Source organism: Arvicanthis niloticus, chromosome 25, assembly GCF_011762505.2.
Source record: "Arvicanthis niloticus isolate mArvNil1 chromosome 25, mArvNil1.pat.X, whole genome shotgun sequence".
NCBI classification, from domain to species: domain Eukaryota; kingdom Metazoa; phylum Chordata; class Mammalia; order Rodentia; family Muridae; genus Arvicanthis; species Arvicanthis niloticus.
Window position 1 is genome coordinate 38,508,815 of NC_133433.1, and position 25,553 is coordinate 38,534,367.

At 39.4% G+C, this 25,553-nt stretch overlaps 1 protein-coding gene, 1 long non-coding RNA gene and 1 other non-coding gene across 12 annotated transcripts in view; 1 reads left to right on the forward strand and 2 right to left on the reverse strand.

The window, feature by feature from the left end:
* Positions 1–23,339, reverse strand: part of Rb1cc1 (RB1 inducible coiled-coil 1) — a 64,478-nt gene extending 41,139 nt beyond the window's left edge. For 2 of the 3 annotated variants that reach the window (XM_076924424.1, XM_076924422.1), the window contains exons 1-2: positions 6,001–6,110; positions 2,689–2,803 (exon numbers count right to left, since the gene is read on the reverse strand). In XM_076924424.1, the coding sequence (XP_076780539.1) occupies positions 2,689–2,759 (71 nt within the window). In that variant the 5' untranslated portion in view covers positions 2,760–2,803; positions 6,001–6,110. Of the gene's footprint in view, positions 1–2,688; positions 2,804–6,000; positions 6,111–23,023 lie in introns of those variants that run through there. The other variant, XM_076924423.1, reaches the window with a different exon arrangement.
* Positions 9,962–10,086, reverse strand: LOC143438686 (small nucleolar RNA SNORA8). The gene has a single exon (XR_013107388.1). It is a non-coding gene; the product is annotated as a small nucleolar RNA SNORA8 (small nucleolar RNA).
* Positions 23,340–23,385: 46 nt separating the features above from the next.
* Positions 23,386–25,553, forward strand: part of LOC143438650 (uncharacterized) — a 29,436-nt gene continuing 27,268 nt past the window's right edge. For 6 of the 8 annotated variants that reach the window (XR_013107362.1, XR_013107361.1, XR_013107363.1 and 3 more), the window contains exon 1: positions 23,402–23,760. This is a non-coding gene — a long non-coding RNA (uncharacterized LOC143438650). Of the gene's footprint in view, positions 23,761–25,553 lie in introns of all 8 variants that reach the window. The other 2 variants (XR_013107364.1, XR_013107360.1) reach the window with 1 other exon arrangement.

Sequence of the window (25,553 nt, forward strand, 5' to 3'; positions counted from 1 at the left end):
AACCCCTTAGTGGCATTTGTGTATGTTCACCTGCGCCCGCATGTGGATGCAGGTGGTTAATGCTGGGTGTCCTCTCCACTGCTTTCCACCATGTTTCAAGATGGATTTCCCACTGAACCTAAAGCTCACTCACTATTTGGCTAGATTGAGTGGACAGCAAGCCCTATGGATTCATCTGTCTCTGCATGCTGCTGTTCCCCTTCCTACACTGCTGAGGGTTACAGGCACACATTGAAACATCGGGTTTATCCATGGGCATTGGGCATCCAAACTCAAGTCCTCATGCTTGCATAGAAAAAATTCCAAAGCTAACTCCCCATAAAGTTTTTTATTAGCACATATTAATTACACATATTAATAGCACATATTAATAACATTTCATTAAACATTTTCACAAATTGTATATTCACTCTTTCCCTCTCATCTCCCCTCCACTCTCATCAGTTTCCTTCCTCTTTCCAACCACTTCCTATCTTCTACTCTCATGCTGGTCTTTCTTTTTAAGGTTTAAGTAGGGTTACTTAAAGAGCATGGGTAGGGGGATGGATGGATGGATGGATGGATGGATGGATAGATAGATAGATAGATAGATAGACAGATAGATATACATATACACACACACATACAGGAGTATAAGCAACTTACCACTGGAGCCACTACTAAAGAAAATATTGCTCTGACTCCAGCACTCACGAACTAACTACAGATTCTCGGAGAGAAGCAGAACTATATGAGACCCTCTCCCAACCTTAGTACCATTTGAGAATATAAAAACATGAAAAATAACAACAAAAACCCTTTTTAGTTGGTGTATGAGTGCTTTTCAGGCGTGTGTGTGTGTGTGTGTGTGTGTGTGTGTGTGTGTGTTGCCCAGAAGCCAGAAGGTGGCATCTGAATCCTGGAACTGGAGTTCCAGAACAAGAACAGAACAGAAGAATTGTGAGTTACCATGTTAGTTTTGCAAACACACCCTAGCTCCTCTGCAAGAGCAACAGTGCTCTTAACCAATGAGCCATCTTTCCAGTTATCTTACTGCTATTTTGTAAATAAAAATTATTCAAAGTATTTGTAATAATTTCATGAGATTATTCTGCAGTGCTATCAAATTCTTACAATAAAGTAAATAGCCTTGAAAGTGGTATGAACATATTTGTTTCTTCTTCCTATGAGAACTCAAATTAATTTTTCCTTGCCCTGAGAACTAACCTTTATGCTTTATAAGCTTATGAGAATATTCAAATGTTTGCTATCCTGGCTAAAATAGAAAATGACTAGAAATGAGCTTCACTAAATTAGGTAAAAATAGTCTATTTGTTTTATTCTCTCATTAATAAGCAAAACAAACCCATTGACTTAATTCATGCAAGAATAAAAACAACAAATGGACAAGATGGCTCAGTGGATAAAGGAACTTACTGTCAAGCTTGATGACCTAAATTTAATCCCCAAGTCCTAGGTGGTAAAAAGAACCAATTTGCACAAATTGTCCTCAGGTTTCCACATATGCACCTTTGCATGTGCAAGCGTACACATGTACACATAAACACACACACACACACACACAATGTAATACAAAATTACCGAAAATAGCAAAGTGATGCCTGCTGCTCTAATAAACTTTTAGTTTAAAATTATTTTAAAATTGTGAATAACACAGTCATGCAAAACTCACAAAGCACAATTTACAGAATTTAATTTTAGCATTTTATAATTGATTATGTATTAGTAAAATGATATTAAGATTTGAGATTTACTATATGGCAACTGTTTGTTTTGAGATAAGGTCTCACTATGTAGCCCTGACCGTCATGAAACTCAAGTGTCCATCTACCTCCAAGGTGAGTGCTGGGACAAAACGTGTGTTTAACATTCCCAGCTGCCTATTTTTTTTTTTCATATAGATTGGTAATTTTTTAAAAAATTAGATTTATTGGTCTTATTATTTTTATGTGTACTGTGCACTACATATGTGCCTGGTGCCTCAGAGGTCAGAAGAAGGCACTGGATTCCCTCGAATTGAAGATACAGATAGTTGTGAGCTGCCATATGGTTGCTGGGACTCAACTTGTGTTCTCCTCAACAGCAAGTGCTCTTTAGTTGCTAAGCCAACTCCCTAGCCCAGTTGTTTTAGAAGCAGAGTTTTAAAAATGTTTGTATATGTATGCAGATGTGTATGGTTACATGTAAGCTTCCTCAGGAAGTATTATCCATGAGAAGTAGATTTACCACCCTGAAGACAGTGTCTGTCATTTTCTTGAGTTTCACCAAATTAAGCTAGACTGTCTATCCAAAAAGATCTATCCCAGCCGGGCGGTGGTGGCACACGCCTTTAATCCCAGCACTTGGGAGGCAGAGACAGGCGGATTTCTGAGTTCGAGGCCAGCCTGGTCTACAGAGTGAGTTCCAGGACAGCCAGGGCTACACAGAGAAACCCTGTCTCGAAAAACAACAACAAAAAAACAAAAAACAAACAAACATTAAAAAAAACCCAAAAAGATCTATCCCAAACTTCTATTACAAGAGCACATCATAACAGCTGTCATTCCTACGTGGGCTTTGGTCATTAAACTCAGAGTGTGCTTCTAAGTGTTTTACCGTCCCCATCAGGGTAGAACATTTTCTTAAAATAAGGTAATTTTTTTCATTAAATCAAGTTGAAAACCAAAGGATAAGTGAAATATAACTCACGTTTGCACAGTTAGCTCAGTGTCAAATGTCAGAGTGGTTCCAGTGTTAACCAGAAACACATATAACTTCATGATGATCTTTCTGGAATCTGATACCTCACCCTCCAATGTGGTTCCTAAGAGAAAATACAAAGAGAATCATTTAAGAATAAGGTTGAATACCTTCATCACTATGATAGAACAGTCTTACTATACCACAAAAAATAAATGTGTGTCCATTTTAAGACAGCTAAATTGGACCATGCAAACAACTCATATTTTGTTTTATTTTGAATGAGACTACTGCATGATTTGTATGCAATATGCAAAAGGTTCTAGATTTAATCCTTAACAGAGGATTAAACATAAAACAAGGTGTATATGTGTATTGGGGGGAAGAAGGCAGTTACATACTTGTAATCCCAGTATTCAGGAGGCTGAGGCAGGCACATGGCTTGGAGTTCAAAGCCAGTTTTGGATACATATTAAGTTCCAGGCCAGCATAAGAAGCAATGATTTTAATCTCAAAACAAAAACTCAAAAGGCACCGTTCATCCTTCTTGTTTCAGGGAACAAATAAAAATACAATTGGCCATTATTAGGCTGAGAAGATGGCTCAGCAGGTGAAAGTACTTGCTGCTTAATCAAGAGGATATGAGTTCAAATCCCAAGGACCCAGGTCACAGGCAAGCTGATAATACAAACATTGTGAAAGGAAAACACAGAAAGCTCACTGGGACTTGCAGGTCCCCAACCTAGCTCCAGGTTTAGAGAAGGATTGTCTCAAGAAAATAACAGAGAAGAGAGATAAAGCAAGACAAGTGATATCCAATTCTTACCTTCATTCCAGGATACAGGATCATATATATATACACATCATGAACTGTGTGCACACTCCCTCCCCAGAGACAGAGAACAGCTATTAATTTCAAGTTAAACACACACACACACACACACACACACACACACACACACACACACACACCTACCTTCCTCCTACTTGGTTGCTGCTTAATCTGTATTCTGTCTCTGTAATGAGCTTGACTATTCCACAAAAAACCTTAAACCTTTTCCTACCTCAAAAAGCCAGCAGCCAGGGGCTGGACAGATAGTCCAGTGGTTAAGAACACTGCAGCTCTTATAGGACCTAGGTTCAATTCCCAGCACTCACATGGTGACTCACAACTGTCAGTAATTTTAGTTCCAGAAGATCCAATGTTCTCTTTTGGTCCCTGAGTGCACCAGGAACAGACATACACGCAGGCAAACACTTATACACAGAAATAAAAACAAACATATCCTTAAAAACAAAAGATCACCCTTTACCACTAACTGTAAACAGGATGGAAATGAAATTAAAGCTACTCTGCCATTAACTTGTTCAATTTAAAAAGTCATTTGTGAACATTTCATAATAAAGTACCATGACTGGACTTTAAGACTTTTGTTATTTTTTTCCTTCATTATTTTATTTTATTTGTTTTTAATAAGCAAGAGGTAGAAATCCTATAGACAAATGAAACTGATGAAATTACCCTCTCAGCATGTTCTTCCTTTGTGAGTCATAAAATAAAATTTTCATGTAGGAAAACATGGGCACGGGAAAATTTCCTGAACGGAACACCAAAGGTTTATGCTCTAAGATCAACAATAGACAAATGGGACCTCATAAAATTGTAAAACTTGTGCAAGGCAAAAGACACTGTGAATAGGACAAAACAGCAACCTACAGGTTGGGAAAAGACCTTTACCAATCCTACATCCGATGGAGGACTAATATCAAATATATACAAAGAACTCAAAAGTTAGACTCCAGACAGCCAAATAACCCTATTAAAATGGGGTACAGAGCTAAACAAAGAATTCTCACCTGAGGAAACTTGAATGGCTGAGAAACACCTAAAGAAATGTTCAACATCCTTAGACATTAGGGAAATGCAAATCAAAACCCTGAGATTCCACCTTACACCAGTCAGAATGGCTAAGATCAAAACCTCAGGTGATAACAGATGCTGGCGAGGATGTGGAGAAAGAGGAACACTCCTCCACTGTTTGTGAGATTGTAAGCTGGTACAACCACTATGGAAAGCAGTCTGGCAGTTCCTCAGAAAATCAGACATAGTACTACCTGAGGACCCAGGGAAGGCTATACCACTCCTGAGCATATACCCAAAAGATGCTCCAACATATAACAAGGACACATGCTCTACTATGTTCACAGCAGCCTTGTTTATAATAGCCAGAAACTGGAAAGAACCCAGATGTCCTTCAACAGAGGAATGGATACAGAAAGCGTGGTACATTTACACAATGGAGTACTACTCAGCTATTAAAAACAATGACTTCATGAAATTCTTAGGCAAATGGATGGAACTAGAAAATATTCTGAGTAAACCCAATCACAAAAGAACATACATGGTATATACTCACTAATAAGTGGGTATTAGCCCAAAAGCTCAGAATACCCAAGATTTTCAGACCACATGAAGCTCAAGAAGGAAACCAAAGTGTGCATGCTTCAGTCCTTCTTAGAAGCAGTAACAAAATACTCACTGGAGGAAATATGGAGACGAAGACAATCTGTGGAGCAGAGACTGAAGGAGAGGCCATCCACAGACTGCCCCACCTAGGGATCCATCTCATACACAGTCAAACCCAGACACTACAATGGATGCCAAGAAGTGCTTGCTGACATGAGCCTGATATAACTGTCTCCTGAGAGGCTCTACCAGAGCCTGACAGAGGTGGATGCTCACAGGCAACCATTGGACTGAGCACAGGGTCCCCAATGGAGAAGTTAGAGAAAGAACTGAAGGAGCTGAAGGGGGTTGCAACCCATAAGACGAACAACAATATCAACCAAACAGACACCCAGAGCTCCCAGGGACCAAATGGAGGGACCCATGGCTCCAGCCGCATATGTAGCAGAGGATGGCTTTGTTGGGCATCAGTGTGAGGAGGGGCCCTTGGTTCTGGGAAGGCTTGATACTTCCGTGTAGAGAGGAATGCTAGGTCAGGGAGGCAGGAGGGATAGGGTGTTTCCAGAGGAGAGACCAAAAAAAGGGATAACATTTGAAATGTAATAAAGAAAATATCCAGCCGGGTAGTGGTGGCGCACGCCTTTAATCCCAGCACTTGGGAGGCAGAGGCAGGCGGATTTCTGAGTTCGAGGCCAGCCTGGTCTACATACAGAGTGAGTTCCAGGACAGCCAGGGCTATACAGAGAAACCCTGTCTTGAAAAACCAATATATATCTCCAGTAAAAATGGTAGTTTTTAAAACTATGATGTCAATGGATCAAAAACACAGTTATGAAGGTTTAAGTATGACTTACCACCAGATACTGTGAAGAGAACTACTACTTTTCTTAAAAGATTACAAGTGTCTTATATGTGCTTGCTTGATATTGGCAACTGAGTGGCATTACTGGTGAAACTCAGAGAACTGAAAAAGAGAAATTTCAGAGTCATTATAGAGAAATAATTCAATGTCAAAACAACACAATGTTAATCATTCTTTTCCTTTAAAACTGCCATCTATAATAATAGTTCTCTCTCTGGCCCAGTTTTTCTGCCTGAATATTTACTGAATCCAAAACTATGATTCAGACCCATAATGCTCCACTTAAGACAAAAAGTCACCAAATTACCAAGAATGTTTGATAGCCTGCAGTACTAATGCCTAACAAAGTATCCATGAGGTTACATGACATTTACTTATTGGCCTTCAGAGTTTAATGTCACAGAATACATTCACTTCTTATATTCAGAATTATTTCTAAAGACTAATTTTTAAACAAGTAAAATTGCTATATCAAAATGCTCAATTTTTGTTGGTTTGTTTGATATTGAGAAATAGTCTCATTATTCAGTCCAAACTGGCCTTAAATTTGCCTCATGCTCCAAGTGCTGGGATTACAGGAACACATCACTATACCTGACTTGAAACAATCAAGTATTTCAGTTACTAGAGTATATTATATTACCCATACTCATCAGGCCATATATCCCATTTACACGGCTACATATCCTTCCCTGTAATAATTCACTTCTTTATATTCCATGGCATCTTTGACTGCTAATAAGTTTGTTGTTCATTCACAGATTCCCTATAGTAGTGGTTTGGCCCCTATCGTTTTTTGTTTGACTGCTTGGCCCGCAGGGACTGGCACTACTGGGAGGTGTAGCCATGTTGGAGTTGGCGTGGTTTAGTTGGAGGAAGTGTGCTACTGTGGTGGGTGGGGCTTAGGGGTCTCCTATGCTTAAGCTATACCCTGTGTGGCAGTCTCCTGCTGATGCCTATAGACTAAGATGTAGAAATCTGGGCTCCCCAGACCATGTCTGTCTGCAAGCTTCCATGCTTCTTGCCGTGATGATAATGGACTGACTAATTAAGTTAGCCCTAATTAAATGTTTTCCTTTATAAAAGTTGCCTCAGTCATGGTCTTCACAGCAATTAAAAGAAAAAAGAAAAAAAAAACTTACTAAGATACCCACTAAACTGCTGGGGTGATGGGTCAGTAGTTAAGAGCCTGACTCTTCTTCAAGAGGTCCTGAGTTCAATTCCCAGCAACCACATGATGGCTCACAACCATCTGTAATGGTATCTGATGTCCTCTTTGGGTGTGTCTGAAGATACACACTGAACACATCAGGCACAATGACCGGAATAAACACAACCTCTAAAGTACTGTAAACTTCAATCACTAGGAAAAAAAAATAAACTCCACTGTTAGGGCCATCTTAATTAAAGATTAGGCAAGCCTACACACACACAGACACACACACACACACACACACACGCACTCTTACATACATAGAATATGAGGTAGGGGTGTAAGTGCCAGGCATTTGCTATTTAGCTCAAGTCTAGAAGGTATGAAAGACATGTTGAGAAGCATCCCCTCAGCTACTTATATATGGAAGCCTGTGCTTTCATCCACTGACTGGCAGCTTGACAGTTGATAGATTTTGACCAAATTCTTTTATTTATCCACACATCCAAGAACATGCATGGTACAGAAAGTTAGCAATCACTGCTCTCACCAAGAGACTGTTAGAATCATTATACTAAAGAACTTTATATACATTGCCTCATTTATCACACAACATGTACTATTACTGTTTTTTTCTATTTGCAATGTAAGATTCAGAAGGTACTTAGCCTGCTTAGAATTAGAAACACAACATATAAAAATTCCAGGGACTGAACCCAAGTCACTTTGCTACATAATTTCAACCAAATAGCAGCTGGGACTAGGAAAGTTGGTACTTACTTACACACTTGCAGTTCCAGCACTGCAAGGTCTTATATTCAATATCTAGTACTATTAAAAAATAAAACATTTTCAGAGGGAAAAAAACCACATAATACATAAAGTAAAAGAGCTGGGCTGGAAATGCAGCTCAGTAGAATGCTTGCCAATGTCCTAGTTCAACTACAGAGCATGGGGGAGATTACTCTGGAAATGTTAATATCAAAAGATCAGTCTGGATCTTTTCCAAATTCTAATTTCTACTTACCCCTCCCTTTTTTTGGAAAGGAAAAAAAAAAAAATCTCGCAGCAGCAAGTAAATGTCAGTAGCTGTTTGGAAGAGGGGGAAAGAAAAAGGCCATGCCACTTAAGCTCATCAAGCAAGGAGGTCAGCCACAAAACAGACCAAGTAGCCACAGAAAAGTGAACTCCAAAATGCTAGGGAAAGTATGCTTAAAACATGACAGAAAAGGAAAGGTATGGTGTGTTGAGTAATTCAGAAAGTGAGCAGGCAGACTTTTGAAGCTGAAGGCTTCAGCTCTATAAGCAACAGCCTGATTTTAATTTGCATCCTTTATTACAGTAAAAGTTCCTAAGTTTGTGAGCTATTACACATAAGAGGTGGGGGTGAGGGTCTGAAATCACTGTGCTTGCAGTCTGTTTCCAGGGTAGAGGCAGTCTTCAGAGCCTTTTCTAACTCTAGAATTGGGTAAACTCATTGAACACTCAACATTGTGGTTTCTAAGGGGGCTATTAGAAGTTGCTAAATTTAAAAGTCTAAAGAAAAAACAAAAAACAACAACAACAACAAAAACAAAACCCAAAAATCCCAATCACATATGCTTAGACCATTTTAATGTGCCGTACAGTAAGAAAAACTAATGAGACCATGACAAAAGGGCAAAAAAACCAACATCATCACGGCTTCCACTCCCGTAGTTTAATCATCCATCCAAAAAAAAAAAATTTTTTTTTTACAAATAACTAAATAACATCAAATCTGTAAAAACGCATGTCTATAACCATAAACAAAACAAACAAAACCCCTGAGGCTAGTGAGGTAACTAAGCAGGTAAAAGCACCTAATAACCTGAGACTATCCCCAGGATTCAAGTCGTGGAGAGAATTAACTCCTATCAGTTATCCTGACTCCACAAACATAAGTTATGTGTCTTCTACCCATACACACAAAACAAATAAATTAATTTAAAAATTAAAGTAAGATGCTTTCAGAACCCATTATTAAACTGGAGAATGAAAAATTAAGCTCTTACTTTTCTTACATGGAAAAAAAGCCATTTTTTTAGGTGAATACAGGAATCTAAGCCTAAGTCCTAGATATTAAAGAATTTCAAGCTGCAAAGTTTTTCATTATGGAATGCTTGCTCAGCATGCACAGCATCATTTAGTTTGTATCCTTTAGTTTCTATTTGACTGGAGGCTGGAGAGGCTGGTCAGGGTTAAGAGTTCCTACTGCTGACTTTCCAGGGGACTTCAGCTCAGTTTCCAGCACATTTGGTGATGGCCCTAACTCAAGCTCTAGTCAGATCCATTGCTTCTGGTCTCCACAGGAACCAGCACACACACCCTGGACACACACATTATGAAAATAATATTTGCAAATTATGCTTCTTTGGTTGATAATGGTACTACGGTTAAGACAAAATAAGTTGGAAAAACTAATGTGTAAAATGATACTTGATTTAAACTACTACTCTAAAAAAAACAAATGGTAAAAAAAAAAGAAAACAATTTCAAAAACGGTAGCAGAACTGAATTGTGTTGAAAGATATATTGAATAGTACCCCCAACAAGTGAGGATATTTTGCTCATTTGTAAATTTTCACAATAAAACATTAAAAATAGTAGTAAATCATTTGAATCATATTTAACATTAGTAATAAAGTATCAATGTACCATGAATAATTATAACCTTTCTAGAAAACCACTGTTATTTGTTAGGGTAAACAAAAATTTTATAAATTCAGACTTCCCTTAATTCAATAATAATACTAGAAAACCCTTGTATTTTTTTCTTTAAAATTGCATCAGTAGAAATACCAGGTTTTAGAAAATCAACAATGCCAGATATTGAATTTCTATGGCACTGCCCTTGAAACACACTAGCAGAAGAGAACTGCTGAGCACAGATACCCGTGCAGTTCAATAAAGACCCTTCTTAAGGAAATCACAGCCAGGCATGGGATGGTTTCCTTTAATCTCAGCATATTCTCTACAAATTCCTGGCTAACCTGGTCTACATATGAGTTCCAGGACAGCCAGAGATACACAACAACCCTGTCTGATTCCCTCCCAGCAAAAAGCAAACCATTTTCTTACGTATTTAAAATAAAAAGCAACTTTACATTATTATTATTTACATATTTATTATTAATAATAAATGTGGGGTTACTCATTCTTTTGGTGTAAATATTGTTGGAAAACATGGAATAGTTAAAGAACAAGCCACAAAACATAAGCACAGCTAGGTGTTATGACTTATACCTATAATCTCAACACTGGGAGAGTGAAGCAGAAGGACTGTTGGAAATTCCAAGCCAATCTAGGACACAATCTTGGTCTTCTGCTATCCTTCAATAAATAACACAATCAAAGATGTATAGAGAAAATGTTCAGGGCAGTGTTTAGAGAGAAAATGATACTGTTAAGTATTGGATTAGCAACAGTCTTTCAAAATAGTAAGCCTCTATGAAAACATTTTCTAGTTATATATATATATACATATACATATACATATTATATTATATTATATTATATTTGTTTGTTTTGAGACAGGGTCTGACCTTGAACTTATGATCTCTCCCTGCCCCAGCCTGAGGAATGCTGGAATTAGACATGTGCCTGTTACCTTTCCAGTTATAATATGTCCCCAGTCAGCATAAAAACAACTGAAAGCTCTGGTTCAAATCCCTCTACCACAATTTCTAGGCTGGACAATGAGAAAAGTATTCTGACTTCCAGCTTTCTTCTTAAAAGCAGGTAACATAGTCCTTACAGTGTCAAATAAGAGAAGGGGGAAGGCAAAAGTCTAGCTAAAGCAAGATGGGAACAGAAGGAAGTTACTAAGATGCTGTATGGGTATACTAGGCAGTCTTCTATGTCCAGGTTTTTGTTTCTCATTTCTGTTAAAATAAATAAATTAAGTAAGTAAGTAATTAAAACAAAAAAATAACTGCAATATAAAAGCAAAGCTTACAAAGAGTTCTAGGTTTCCGTCCCTACTTACAGGACAAAAAAATTATATAGGTAGAAATTTCTGTCAATAAATTGGTCTTTTGTCTGCTTACTTGTTTTTCAATAGGGCCAAAGGAATGATTTCTCAAAAGCAAATCCATCTTCTAAAAGCCTAGTGGAAAGACTAGGTCTACTGTGGTACTTACATGAATTGGGATAGTGTCTGGACATTAAGCATATATATTAAATATGTCCTACATAATCCTCCCCTTATTCAAAATGAACAAAAACTAATCATTTCGCATACTGATTAGTCATCGTTACTCATGCTGATGTACTAAAACACTAAGCCTCCCAAACCCAGGCATGGTGGTATATGCCTCTAATCCCAGCAGAGGGAGGTAGATTTCCATAAATTTGAGGACAGACTGGTCTACAAAGTTGAGTTCTAGGCTTAGCTAAGGCTACACAGCAAGACTCTATCTCAAATTTAATCTATTTCAATTCTTTACAACTGAACTTACTAATTTTATTTCCTGTAAGATATCAATGAGAGGGTTTGGGGATTTAGCTCAGTGGTAGAGCACTTGCCTAGCAAGCACAAGGCCCTGGGTTTGGTCCTCAGCTTAAAAAAAAAAAAAAAAAAAAAAAAAAAAAAAAAGATATCAATGAGAAATCAAGTTCTTAAATTATGTATGGACTGAGCATATGTCAATTCTTAGCATACTATTTGTAGCCAATTCAGGAACATAAGCAAAAATGCCTAATAATGCCTATTACTAAAGGATTGTGAACACCCTATACACAAGGCAGAGTACAAGCAATAAATATACTTTACTAAAAATAACTGAAATAATAATCTCAGCCTCCTCTAAGCACATCATATACAAATCAAATTTCCACTGCATCAACACCTAACCAACATAAGAGGTATTTAATATTTTTCTCATTCTTAGCTAATATCCAGCTTTCTTGTTTTAAAATTTAAAAAAAATTAAAAAACAAAGAAAATGAAAGAATAATTTGACTTGTTAGTGTATACCCTACTAAGAGTCTACAAAGTAAAGTATGCGTTTCCTCAAGCCAGCTGCAGGGAAAAAGCCAAGACTGGAACTACCAGATTCAAGGGGTGTACCATCTTTGGCTTTAAAACAAAAATGTGGGGGAGGCAAGCTCTATGGCAGTAACACTCTGAGGGGACTGGAAATATACACTCTGCCACAGACCAAGATTACCCAGCTTCTGTCACAGACATTCTCTTCCACCATACAACTGCTTCCTAAAGCTGCCATTTCCACGGACCCCTTCTCTCTGCCTTGGTGCTCACCCTACCAACTCTTTAGCAAGTATTTCTGGGCTAGGTGTGTAATGCAGTGGTAGGCGCTTTACCTAACATGTTCCAGGCTCTGAGCTAACACACCAGAACCAAATATACAAGCTGTCTCTAACTTGCTACTTCAATCCTGGATCTTAAATTTTAGGTGGCCATGATACTGCTTTAGAGCACCACAGTTGTGCCTGATAAAGGAAAGGTTTTATTTTAATTTCCCTTCCACAGTTTAGACTAAACACATTGTGGGAACTATAAACTTCTGTGTAAACAAGATAGAAATTTGTCATCTTTAATTGACATACATTTAATAGGCTGGAAATGAAGCTTATTAGTGGAATGCTTACCTAGTATGCACAAGGCCCCTGCTTGCTTCAATTCTTAGCTCCTTAGCTAATGTGTATGTATTAAGGATGTAACAATCCTTAGCTTATGTGTATGTATATACATACACATAAAGATGCTTATTATATGTAAGAGGAACTTAAGATTCTTATTAAATATCCTAAGACTTTTTTTTTTTTTAACAAAGCTCAATTTTGTGTAATCTAACTCAAAGTTCTAAAATTCACTGAAATGTTTCTTCTTCAGCCAGTCACTGAAGTAAACAGGTTTTTTTGTTGTTGTTGTTTTTTTTTTTTTTTTTTTTTTGAGACAGGGTTTCTCTGTATAGCCCAGGCTGTCCTGGAACTCACTCTGTAGACCAGGCTGGCCTTGAACTCAGAAATCCGCCTGCCTCTACCTCCCAAGTGCTGGGATTAAAGGCGTGTGCCACCACCGTCCGGCAACAGGTTTTATAAAAAAGGGCTGAGAAGAAGAAAACTTCTCTATCAATACACAGTTAAATTTCTAGTTACTTTTAAAAATTAAATTTCCAATTCTCCAATATGGAGATGCTAATAATGTCCACTCCATATAGCTATCACAGAAAGAAGATATAATAAAAGGTATTTTGTACAATGCCAATGTCACAGTAACTGCTCCAAAAATGCTATCTAGAGGCAAAAAATAACTGGCCTAACATAAAATATTCACCCCAAAGCATCTGATGAGTGAACAGGCAACTGCACTCTTAGCATGTTTCTAAGAGTCTCTATAGTAGGCATTGTAGAGTGAAAAAATAACTGGAGAGGTTAGTTAGTGGTGTGGCTTTGTGACAAGAGTGCTTGCTTAACTGGCACAAGACCCTAGCTAGGTTCAGTGTCTAGCACTGCAAAAAATTACAGATCACACCAAAGTAGCTTGTTTTGGGTAACTTCTTTATTTGCCAATATATTTCCAAACATGTACATTTAAAAAGAGAATTTACTTGGTTTCCTATCATGTGGTTCTCTGATCCCATATCCATCAGTAATTAAGTCTTTATATCCCACCCATCTTTCATTATTTCTGTCTAGATAGCATTATGTAGTATACAACTGAGCCTGACAATGCTGATAGCAGAAGACCACCACTAGAACAAGATTGGGTCCTGTTTTGATGCCACACTACTCCAAACCAAAAGCAGCTTCATAATCTCTACTCATAAGGGTTGGAGAGTAGTCAAGAGCACTGACTGCTCTTCCAAAGAACCTGAGTTCAACTCCCAGCAACCACATGTTGGCTCACAACCATCTGGAATGGAATCTGATGCCTTCTTCTGGTGTGTCTTTAGACAGCTACAGTGTACTCATATATATATAATAAATAAATCTTTAAAAAAAAAAAAACTACTCATAAAACATGCCTCTTTAGATGGATACCCCACCAGTAACTGCTCTGGCTCCCTGCATGAGGCCTGTGACATTTACACTGATATGAGAGGAATAAGCCCTGGTTCTTTGTGCCTTTACTCATGTCACTCTATGTTTCTGTTTTATAACCAAGAAGTCACCAATATTTTGGCAGTCTTTGTAAACAATAAATAGTCTATTTCATAACCACTGACAGGCCAAACTTCAAAATCTAACAGTCATATCCATAGCCCAGCATAAATGCCCTGCTACACTTTTTCTTTAACTGCTGCCAAGTATCTTACATTGCCCAAGTTGGATAGCAAATGACAGTAGAAAACATGGTAGTTAACTTTTTTGGCTTGTTTGTTTCAAACAAGTTCTTACCATGTAGCACAGGCTAGCCTCAAACTCGAAATCCTCCTGTCTCCATCTTGCAAGTGGTAGGATAGCAGGTGTATGCCACCACTTGGCATATGCCATTCTTTAAATACTTAATAACTAACAAACATAATGGGCAATCAATGGTGTTTGAGGCAAAAATGATGTATCCCAACTATGAAATAAAAAAACAAAATGTCTCAAAGAGAATTCACAGGAAACTATCTTGTCAAAATGTGATGATCCCCAGTTGAGCTTTCTTTTCCTTGTGAGTTCTAAGCGGACATGGAGGCGTGTAAGTCACCCAGGTGTGCAAGAGGAAGCAGTCAGCTAAAAGTCTGCTCCAGGTCATCTAGAGCCACACAGCCAGCTCCACGCCAGCCAGATAACAATTTCTAAATAAAAAATAAACATTTTGGCCGGGCGGTGGTGGCGCACGCCTTTAATCCCAGCACTTGGGAGGCAGAGGCCAGCCTGGTCTACAACGTGAGCTCCAGGATAGACAGGACTACACAGAGAAACCCTGTCTCGAAAAACAAAAAACAAAAAAAACCAAAAAAACAAAAAAACAAAAAAAAAAAATTTTAAATGTCAAGTATCAGTATAGAGATGATTTAGGAGTTTAGAACACTGGCTTCTTATAGAAGACCTAGGTTTGATTTCCAGCATCTACATTGAGACTCTTAACAGTCTGTAACCCCAGTTCCAGGGGATTCAATGCCCTCCCTCTTCTAGCCTCCAACGGGGCCAGGTACCCATGTGGGTGGTGCACATAAATGCAGGCAAAATACCCTTATATAATAATAATAAGTAAAAATGAGCCTAAGCATATGTGTAACTACAGTCTTGGCTTATTACTTATTAGCTAGCTACCCAGTTTTTCCAAATCTGTGTTTTTGCAAAAGTCAAGCAGTACATGAGATCACTCATTCAATGTTCTCGAAAATGATATAGTCAGACTATGCATAAAACCAAGTTCTTATGTAGTCACTTAACAACTTAAAAAAAAGTTTGTAGTGACAAACTTCAGTATTAAGCATCTTTTAAAACCTCACCATATAAAATGACTAAATATCAAGAAAGGAGGTATGCAAGTACTATCCTAAGAAGGAAAAGACAAGAATTCACACAAAGAAGGTATGATTTTTAAAAATGGCAACTTTCTATACCTCAGGCTTGTAAACTAGAATGTAAAGCTCTGGTGCCATGCTTGGCTGCCTGCTGTCATGCTCTCTGTAATGGTCTCACCCTCTGTAACTGTAAGCTTACAATGAACTCTTTGATTAACCAAAACCAGAAATCTGCACATATAAAACCAACTCCAATTAGAAACTAAGTTTATCCTCACTGAGCACATTACCAAAACTTAACCTTACACTACTAACTCCTAAAACAACTGTAGGCTGGCAAGATCGCTCAGAAGGTAAATGCACTAGTAGCTGACCCACATGGTGATAGAGAGGACACTAACTATCCTCTGACCTCAACATACACACAAACAAAATTGAGTTAATGCTCGTATTGATTAACTTTGGGATTGCTCATTAGTTTATACATTTGCCCTAATTTATGTAAAAATCCTTAATTCCATAAGTTGCTTCTATGAACTGGACTTGTTTGTTGCACTTAATTTTCAGAACTAGCATTTAAAAAGTCATCCTTTTTCTTTATTTTTTGGGGAAATGATCCCATAAATACCCAAAGTAGCAAGTCCTGTATCTAAACAGTGTAATGTTCACCTGACACACAACCTCCTATGAGTTTTAATCTACTACAGTGTAAATGTTTGTAAACAGTTGCTAGAATGAATTGCTGAGGGAATTATAACTGGAAGACTTTGAGTGTATATAGTAATAACACACTTGCTTGCCTACTACTTTTTATCTCTGGTTCTAAACGCTCAGTACTCTTGCCTGAGCTCAAGAGTTCAAGTATGTACCACCATACCTACTCATTTTTATTTTTATTTTACATGTACAGGTGTTTTGCCTGCATTTTTTTGTGAGCACATCACAGGCATGCCAGGTGCCTTCAGAGTGCAGAAGCTGTGTCAGATCCTTTTGAATTGGAGTCAGAGATGGCTCTGAGCCTTCATGTGGGTGCTAGAAATCACCTGGGTATCCTCTAGAAATGTAACAAGAGCTCTTAACTGATGAGCCATCTTTTCAGCACTCCAACTCCCAACTCCTACTATTTATTAACCACCTGCCTAAGTATTGTCATTAGCTTCTAGTCAATAAGACAAAAAGTATTAATACATATTTCACTGAGACAACACTACACAGAAATATCAAAACATGTCAGTCATGCTCAAACCTAGTGAATTTTAGAATTTCAATTGGAGAGAAAAGTTGAATTTTTTTCAAATGACAGTTCTAGGATGGTGTAGCACCTGTGTGACTCCAGCACTCAGGAGTCTAAATAAAGAGCCTGGAGGATGAGGATGGAGATGGAGATGGAGATGGAGATGGAGGATGGAGGATGGAGGATGGAGGATGGAGGATGGAGGATGGAGGATGGAGGATGGAGGATGGAGGATGGAGGATGGAGGATGGAGGATGGAGGATGGAGGATGGAGGATGGGGATGGGGATGGGGATGGGGATGGGGATGGGGATGGAGACGGCCTGAGCTATGCAGCCAAACCACATCTCAAAACAATAGTAGTAAAAATAAATAAATAAATAAGTACTAACTGGATGTGCATACTAAACTGAAAAGTAAGAACTATGATGGTTACAAGACATGATTTTTAGCATTCAGATTGCCACTAATTATTAAATGTTGAAAAGGTAACAAGCAATGTGCACTGGCTTTTCCTTGTTCTTGTTCCTTCCCCTTTCCTATCTCTTTTGTCTTGAGACAGAAAAGAGTCTCATGTAGTTCAAGTAGTCTAAAATTTCTTAGGTAGCAGGCCAACTTTGAACTCCTAATTCTCCTGTCTTTGTGGTCTGTACCACCTACTACACCTAGCTTTACTGGCAGGAATAAGTTGGTGTAACTCTTAAAGAGACTTGCACCGTGTACTAAAAATGCACAAACTAAGAACTGCTTTGTCTGTTTTTAGACAATCTCAGGGTAGTCTCAAAATCAATTCTGACCCCCCCCCCCCACTCTTATCTTCTAAGGATGGTACTAAGTGTATTTCACTATACCTCTTGTTTTGGGGGGTGTGAGTGTTGTTTGCTTGCTTGTTGAGACAGGGTCTCTATGTAGCCCTAGCTGTCCTGAAATTTAGTATATGGACCATATGTTGCTCTGTTCCACTTTGTCTCCCCTAAATGGTCACTCATATTTATTCCTCTAATTTTTATATTTAGGGAAACAGAATAAAAACAGATGACTCAGAAAACCTATATTCAACCCTACCCTACTATGTGACCTTGACTACCAGTTCTTTCGTTTGATAAGGAAAGATCTATTTCCCAGGAAATAATCTTCATATGTAGTAAAATTATACAAACTCTTCCCACATGTTTGAAAACAACATCAGTTAATGTCAGTAACGATTCAGACCCATCTCCTACTATAGTACTAACTAATGTAAAACCTTTCCAACTACAAATCCTACTCTCAAACATGTCTAAATTTATTCTTCTTTCTTTCCTTGTTTTGGGGACTGAGTCCAGTGTATGCTCACTGGTAGAAATGATTGTGCATGTCAAGAATCTTAGCACTTGAGACACAGAAGTATGCCTGGGCCTCACAGTGTCATTGACTTCAAGAGGTTGATGGGTAAAGAGCTTGCCCAGATGAGCATAGAGAAATCTCTGGGTTCACTCCCAAACACTGTATAAGCCAGGTGTGGTAATGCATACCCAGTAATCACAACACTTGGGAACTGGAGACAGGATGATCCATCCTAACTTCAAGGATATTCTCAGGGAGTTTAAAGCCAAGCTGAGCTACATGAGACCCTGTCTAAAACAAATAAAAACAAAAAACCAAGACTAGATTAACTGCTGGACTACACATCCATACACATCCAAAAAGTCCAATTTTGAATTTGATGCCTTTCCTTTAAATCTTTCCCTTCATTTTATTTTACACAAAACTATCGTTCATTTCTGTTTAAATTCTGTCCATATTTTCTTTTAGAACGACTCCTAATCTTCCATGGCAAAACTTTATACTGAAAATTCTTTTACCTTTCTATTGTACTCCTTCAATACTCCTACCAGCTGGCCTCAAATTCTGCTTCTCACTGTCTTTCTCTGCCTTCTCTGAAGCTACCTTTCATGTGCTATAATATTTAGCTAAGCACTACTTTCTTCAAAGCTGGTTTTTCTTCCTTCTCATTGAACCACTGTGCAAAATAAGTGAAAAGGCAATTTCAGAGAATGACAACCTACATGATCCCACTTACTTCCTTTAATTTGCAACCCCACTACATGTGTGAACTTGACAACTCTGACACATAATTATCCTAGAAGGGCAGTGTTTGGAGCAAGATTTCTCTCTATTTAGATTCTACCTACTCCACTGGGACTCAATAACTTTAGCATCTCAGTTTATAATCTACAAACTGAAAATGATACATTTACATAGTTGGTAAGGAGGAGAGCAACAATGTACATTAGAATCCTTTACAGTACCCGGGATTGTATTCCATACATTTAAAAATATCACTAAAAAGTGGTGGGTAGTAAGCTTTAATGTTTAATAGCTTCATAATTAACCCCAGTTCCTCTCTCCAGAATTATCATCAAAGGACCCCACACATGAAGAAAACTATACTAACACTTTGTATTTTCAGATCAAGTAAAATCCCTCCTCCAAACTCTGCTTATCTGAATTTTAAAGTCCAAGTAAGGTCCTAACATTATTTCTGAGCTGGGTGTGTAGTCCAGCAATTAACATGGTCCTTCTCGTTTATAGTTGGCTATAAATGATGGAAGAGCTGGATAGATGGCTTAGCAGCTAAAAGCACTTGTTCTTTCAAAGTTCCCACCATCCAAATGGCAACTCCTAAATCTCCACAACTTCAATTCCAGGGTATCCAATGCCATATAAAGTAATCTAAAACAATAACTTTTAAATTAAAAATAATCCCATTATATTTATATAGAATGCATGGCTGATGCTTGACTTCCATATCTATATAAAATAACCAGATATCATCTCAGAAAAAAAAAAAAAAACTCATCTTGCTTTGTCAGGTGTGGTGGTACACACCTGCACAACTTTAATCCTAGCCCTGAGGAGGCACAGGTCATAAAATAAATCCCAGAGATGGAGGCCAGCCTGGTCTACATAACAAGTTCCAAGCCAGCAAAATCTTCATAGTGAGAATTTGTTTCAAAATTAATTTAACTGTCTAGCCAACTTTTCAACTGAGGTAATTCAAAATTTCCTCTTTAAAAAATATCACTGTGATAATAAGGCCCATCACTCTAGCCTTACCACCAATTTTCTAAAATGCTAAAACCTCAGAATTAGTTTTCTTACATTTCAAGGTTTTCAAGATTTCAATACTTGGGATGAGGGTGGCAGTGGGGAGATCTAAATAAGCCGGGCGTGGTACCAGGTGCTAGGAATATAAATACTTTCACGTTGCTTTCAAGTCTAATAGAGCACAAAGTCTGGATGCTACTAAAGAAAGTAAACTAAAGACCTCATGGAGAAAAGCAATTTGAAATAATTTTATCTCGTTTCTAATTCTACAAACTGCAATTCTTAGCAATTCTACCATTCTGAGTGATGACTGGGTTCTGCATTAATGAAAATAACATTCACCACAAAAGCCATATGGGTGGCCCAGACCAAGAACTGGGTGTCAGCCTCTGCAAATCAGATGCACCCCATATACCACCACCAAGAGAAAACAAAGAGTAGGGCAGGTATCTTCTTTACACTCTACAAAGAAAACCTGTTTCATAAAGGTTCATATCTAAGCGTGTGCCTTCTCTGACACTAGATAAGCATGCTCAGGTAAGGTTACTACTCAAAAGGTTGCTTGTGAGCATTCAAGTTCTGCACACACTTGCAGACTCACTAGACTCAACTTTACAAAAGGGTGAAAGAAAAAATAATGCTCTTAGGACCTTCGATAATGATCAGTTTTATAATAAGCAAATTAGGTTTCCTAGGTCCATAATGCAAAAGAATACTATCGAAATGTGTTCAGTATGTTTTTTGTCTAAAAAGTACATTGCTTAACCTAACTCACCACAGTCTGCTTCTCTACCTCTTTTCTAAGCCAGCAATTGATATGTTTTGTTCTTCCTTCTTTAAAATGCCCAATGGTTGTCTAATCACACACATATGAGATGTGTGTTACTCTAGTACACTATTATATACAAGTGTACTTTGTAGGATCAATCAATATGTGAGGAGTAGATTCGTTGTTCAACTGTTCCCCAGACTTGTGGGATCTACTGACACTCAACTCTGTGCCTTTATACATATGCAGGGTCCATAGAACCCACATTTTTACTCTTTTTTTTTTTAACTACTATGACATAAAACTTGAATGTCTACGGAATGCCTCTTCCTCCTACTACCCCTCAGTCCAGGCATCCATCTTCAGTAACACCTTTTTCATGGAATACACTTTCAATCAGAGCCTTCCATATTTTCTATTTCTTCTCTCCCTCATCCCTCCAAAAGGGTCCTTTTGTCAAGTAGCCATAGCTTCTTAAATTCTCTTGGGTCTTTACTCAAGATAGTAAAACACCTTATCCAAAGTTATACACACACACACACACACTTCTTAACCTTCCTGGCTTGCTTAGATATCCACTTATATTCTCACTTTTCTTCTGAATGATAGAAACTTGAGTTTGTCTGCTGCTGAATACTTACCAAAACTCTGAGATGTGTCAGGTATGACAGGTCTTAGCAAAAGGGGTCCAAGAGCTGAAGGCCAACCTGAGCTACAACGTGCACCTCTAAATGAAGGTCTCTTAATCAGACAATTGCACCTCTAAACAAAGCTCTCTTAATCAGATAGTTGTGGAAGCATTTTTCCCCCCCCCTCAGGTCTTAACAGTGGCTCAGGGATGTTAACACTTCACAGAGCATGCTGGAAGCCCTGGGTTTATTCCTACTGGTACACACGAATAAGCCAAGAAACAAAAACAAGCAAACAAATATAACCTGGGGAGAAATCAGTTCTTTTAATCTGCTGTGCATTCAAACCCTGATGTTTGTCATAAAGAGCCAACAAACAAACAAACAAACAAAAAGACAAAAAGAAAAAAAACAAAAAACCTCTTCTCTGGGGCCAGACCGCTTCATTGTCTTCCCTACCAAATTTAAAACATAACAAAAATTCTAAATTTTGTTTAAGTCTACTAACCAATTACATTATAATAGGTTTATTGATGCAAATGCTGCATCACATGCCTGACACACCCATGGCATAACTATGTAAATATCATTTTTATTGTTTGCTTTTTCAAGACATGTTTTCACTATGTTTCCCAAGACCACCTTAACTTACTGTCAAATAACCTAAAGCCATCTTTCTGTCTCAGCCTCCTGGAATGCTGAGATGAATACAGCAGCTACGTTCTAACCCTAGGCTAACATTTAAAACAGATATAAACACTAAAAAAACATGACAAAAACGTACTGGTAAAACAATTATTTGTGTCATATTTTGTAATAACACTAAATAAAGTATTTCTCACATAATAATAGCAGTCTATTTATAGACCCAGTAATCCAAAAAAAAAAAAAAATCACCTACTGAAATACAGTAACATTTGATTAAGCACACAGGCTGGTCCATTTTTAGGCTTCTAAACTGCTAGCTTTGCAAATCCTCAGATAAGTTAGTCTCATCAGTACTTTACAGAAAATGTATAGCAAAACGGACAATTTTTAACGCTCCTAATAGACTTGTCAACATCCACACCCAACAGAATGTCTTGCAGGGACTTTATCAATAAGTGAGTGCACGAGTGTTCAGTGGTATCAGGCCTATACCAGTTCACAGAACGACCACACTTTAAAGGACTCATGACGGAAAGCACAGGATTACGAAACCATCAACAGTCACCATAGCACAACCACCACTCTGTAGAGAAAGTATAGACACCACGGTCGGAAGCTGTCATTTGTACCAAGTTTTGGAACCCGCATAAACCCCCCACCCCAAATCCATCCGTGGGGCGAGCGAGGCTGAGTCATTCCAAGGAGTAACTTTACACCGAAGCTTGCACTCCGGGGTCGGGACAAAGGCATCACCTCTAGGTTCCTCCCCTCTGGGCACTCCGGCCCTGGCCCAAACCCTCTCCGGTTTCCCGAGCCCGACACCACAATGCTCCGCACCCTGGAAACGGAGGCCGCGATTCGGGCCTCCGGTGAGCACCGGCGCCCTGCAGCTCCCGCGATCTGTCAGCAGCCGGCGGGCCTCACGGTCCCCGTAGGGCAGGCGCGGCGACCCTCCGAGCTGGCGTCGACAGACGCTCCAGCGAACCCGTCAGGTGTTGACCGGCCCGGCCAAGCCGGCCGCCAGATGGGAACGGGGCGGCACTCACCCGGCAGCGCCTCCTCCGCCCGCGGCAGCAACACAGCCGGCGGTCCCCCGCACCATCTTCTGCCGCCGCCCTGGCCTCGGCGGCGGCTACCAACCGCCCCTGCGGCGCCGCCAACCGACAAAACCGTCGGCGCCCGGCCGCCGAGTACCCGGCGAGGCCTGAAGGTCCGGCGGGATGGGAGTCCGGCGTAGCCGCTGCTCCGGCCTCTCGGCTCCGCGCGGGGACCCGAGTCCGCGGGCTGAGGCACTGGGAGCCTGTCAGGGCAGGGTCGCGGCCGCCGCGGGGTTTGTTATTGTCGACTCGGCCTTTCCGCCGCAGAGCACGCCGGGAAACAGGCACCGGGGGAAGGGCGCTCCAGGCGTCTGCGCAGATCCGGAAGTCGCTGGGCTGCCCGGACGGGCGCGGCTCGGTCAGGGAGTGTTGTCCCTGGCAGGCGACTTGTCTGTCCTTCCCTGACCCTGGAAGGTATTTCGGTGCTTGCCGTGGACGGCCCCAAGGTGAGCGTGACCTCCTGGCCGCGGCAGACCGACCCCGCCAAACCTGGAGCAGCCCCAACAGTGGAACTGGAGGCTGAAGAGTGAGCACTAGCACAGCTCGGGGACCCCCGTCGGCTGGGCTGCCCCGCGGTCAGCCGACTGTCACTTGGGCCACTCATACCGCGACCGCCAGGTTGGCAGGCAACTCGGAAAGTATGCCTGGCATGTTTGCAAGGGTGGGGCGGCACAAAATCAAACCAGGTAAGTAATGAGGACGTCCAGAAGAGAAGAAACGAAGCAAAGTGTACTGGCCTGTAAGCGGCTGGACCTTACAGTACTGAGGTCGATAATGGGTCAACAGCGTCAAGATTAGGGAAGAGAATGTCAGCTTGGGAGAATATTGCATTTGTATTCGGGCTCAGGCAAGGACTTGAAGCTACAAAACTTGAGTACTAAAATTTGATGAGCAGATGTTACTTGCAGACCAATCAATTATGTGACATAAACACGTATTAAATAACTATTTCCAGGAATATCTGGTAGAGGTAAAAGTTTAGGAATAGTCTCTCTAAGCCAACAATGAGTGGTTGGTTCCCAACAAAGTGAGACATAAAGGGTATTAAACCGATCGAGATCTGCAGCTCTGCTCTTTATTGTGATATACGCTGGAAAAACATTAGCTGCACTTCAGAGTTGTTTGGAGAGGAGCTTGTTTTTAACTTTGCACTTCTGCCATATCCCAGAAAAATGTTGTCTTCATGATTTTTGATCACACTGTTAGACATATTGAGTATCTTTTAAACTGGAATTTTGGTACATTACACCAACAAATAAAGCAAAAGTGGAAAAAAAAAAAAGGACTCAATTATTGTGCACCAGGGAAAGTAGTGAATTGGCAAGAGTAAAGACAAGAAAAATTGTTAGTACATTAACACATGTAAGCTATGTGATATTGCAGTCTAGCTAGAAACTATGAAAAACAAAGCTGACCTGGAGGTGGTGGTGGCAGCCCTTATCTTTAATCCCTTCACTCAGAGTCGGAGGCATGGTCTACAGAGTGAGCTTCAGGACAGCCAAGCTACACAGAAAAAGGAAAATCATTGCTGGTGAGATGGCCCAGAGGTCATCTACTGACTACCAAAACTAACCACCTCAGTTTCATCCTAGGACTGACATTGTGGGAGGAGAGAACTACTCCTTGAAGTTCACACACACTCAAAGAGCACTAAGAGCTGTGTTTCCTCACAGTTAATCAGTGGCATTGATCAGGAGAGATACACTCCAGTTTCACATGTTAAAGTAGTACCACCTGTCTCATGATGATGTACTTGTCCCTGACTTCTTTGGGAAACTGTTACTACTACAAGTGTCTGTTACTGTATACTCTGATGTAAATGTTTAGAGTTTATATGTTTCTCAAATCATTTACTAAGACTAAAGTGAAAATATTTTATATGAGTTCTGCTAATTAAGCTTTTGAGTACATAGGAGATAAATGTTACTAATCATGCATGTCCTGTCAAAAGCATATCCATGTTTTCTGTCACAAGTTATTTTCCCTCATTCCTTTGAACATTCTATTCTCCATAATTACAAGAACAAACTCCTCCTGCAACGCCAGGTGAAGCATCCTAATGCATTTTCTTTTTGGCTTCTGGGATTTCCTCAATGAAACTGCAAACAGATTTACAAGGACCTTAGAATGCTCTTTCATGGAGAGGGCTGAAACATCATTTAAACTTCTTACTAATGCATTTGTTCCCCTGTCCTTGTGTTACTTCTTTCCTGTTGCTTGTAAACCCCTGTCCATTTACTGGATTCTTTTCCCAATTCTCAATTAGAATATACTGTGGGTGATGCAAAGATTAGGTTCTGTGTGAGATAAGAAGACTACTTATTCTTGGCCTCCATTGATTTGTTTTAATTTAATATCTGTCAATGTTTCAGTGAATTTTCATGGAAGGAGAATAAGTAAAGGTACTTTCTACCAAGAACAGAACTGACTCCATTCCTCCACATATGTATATACACACAAACAGACAGACACATACGCG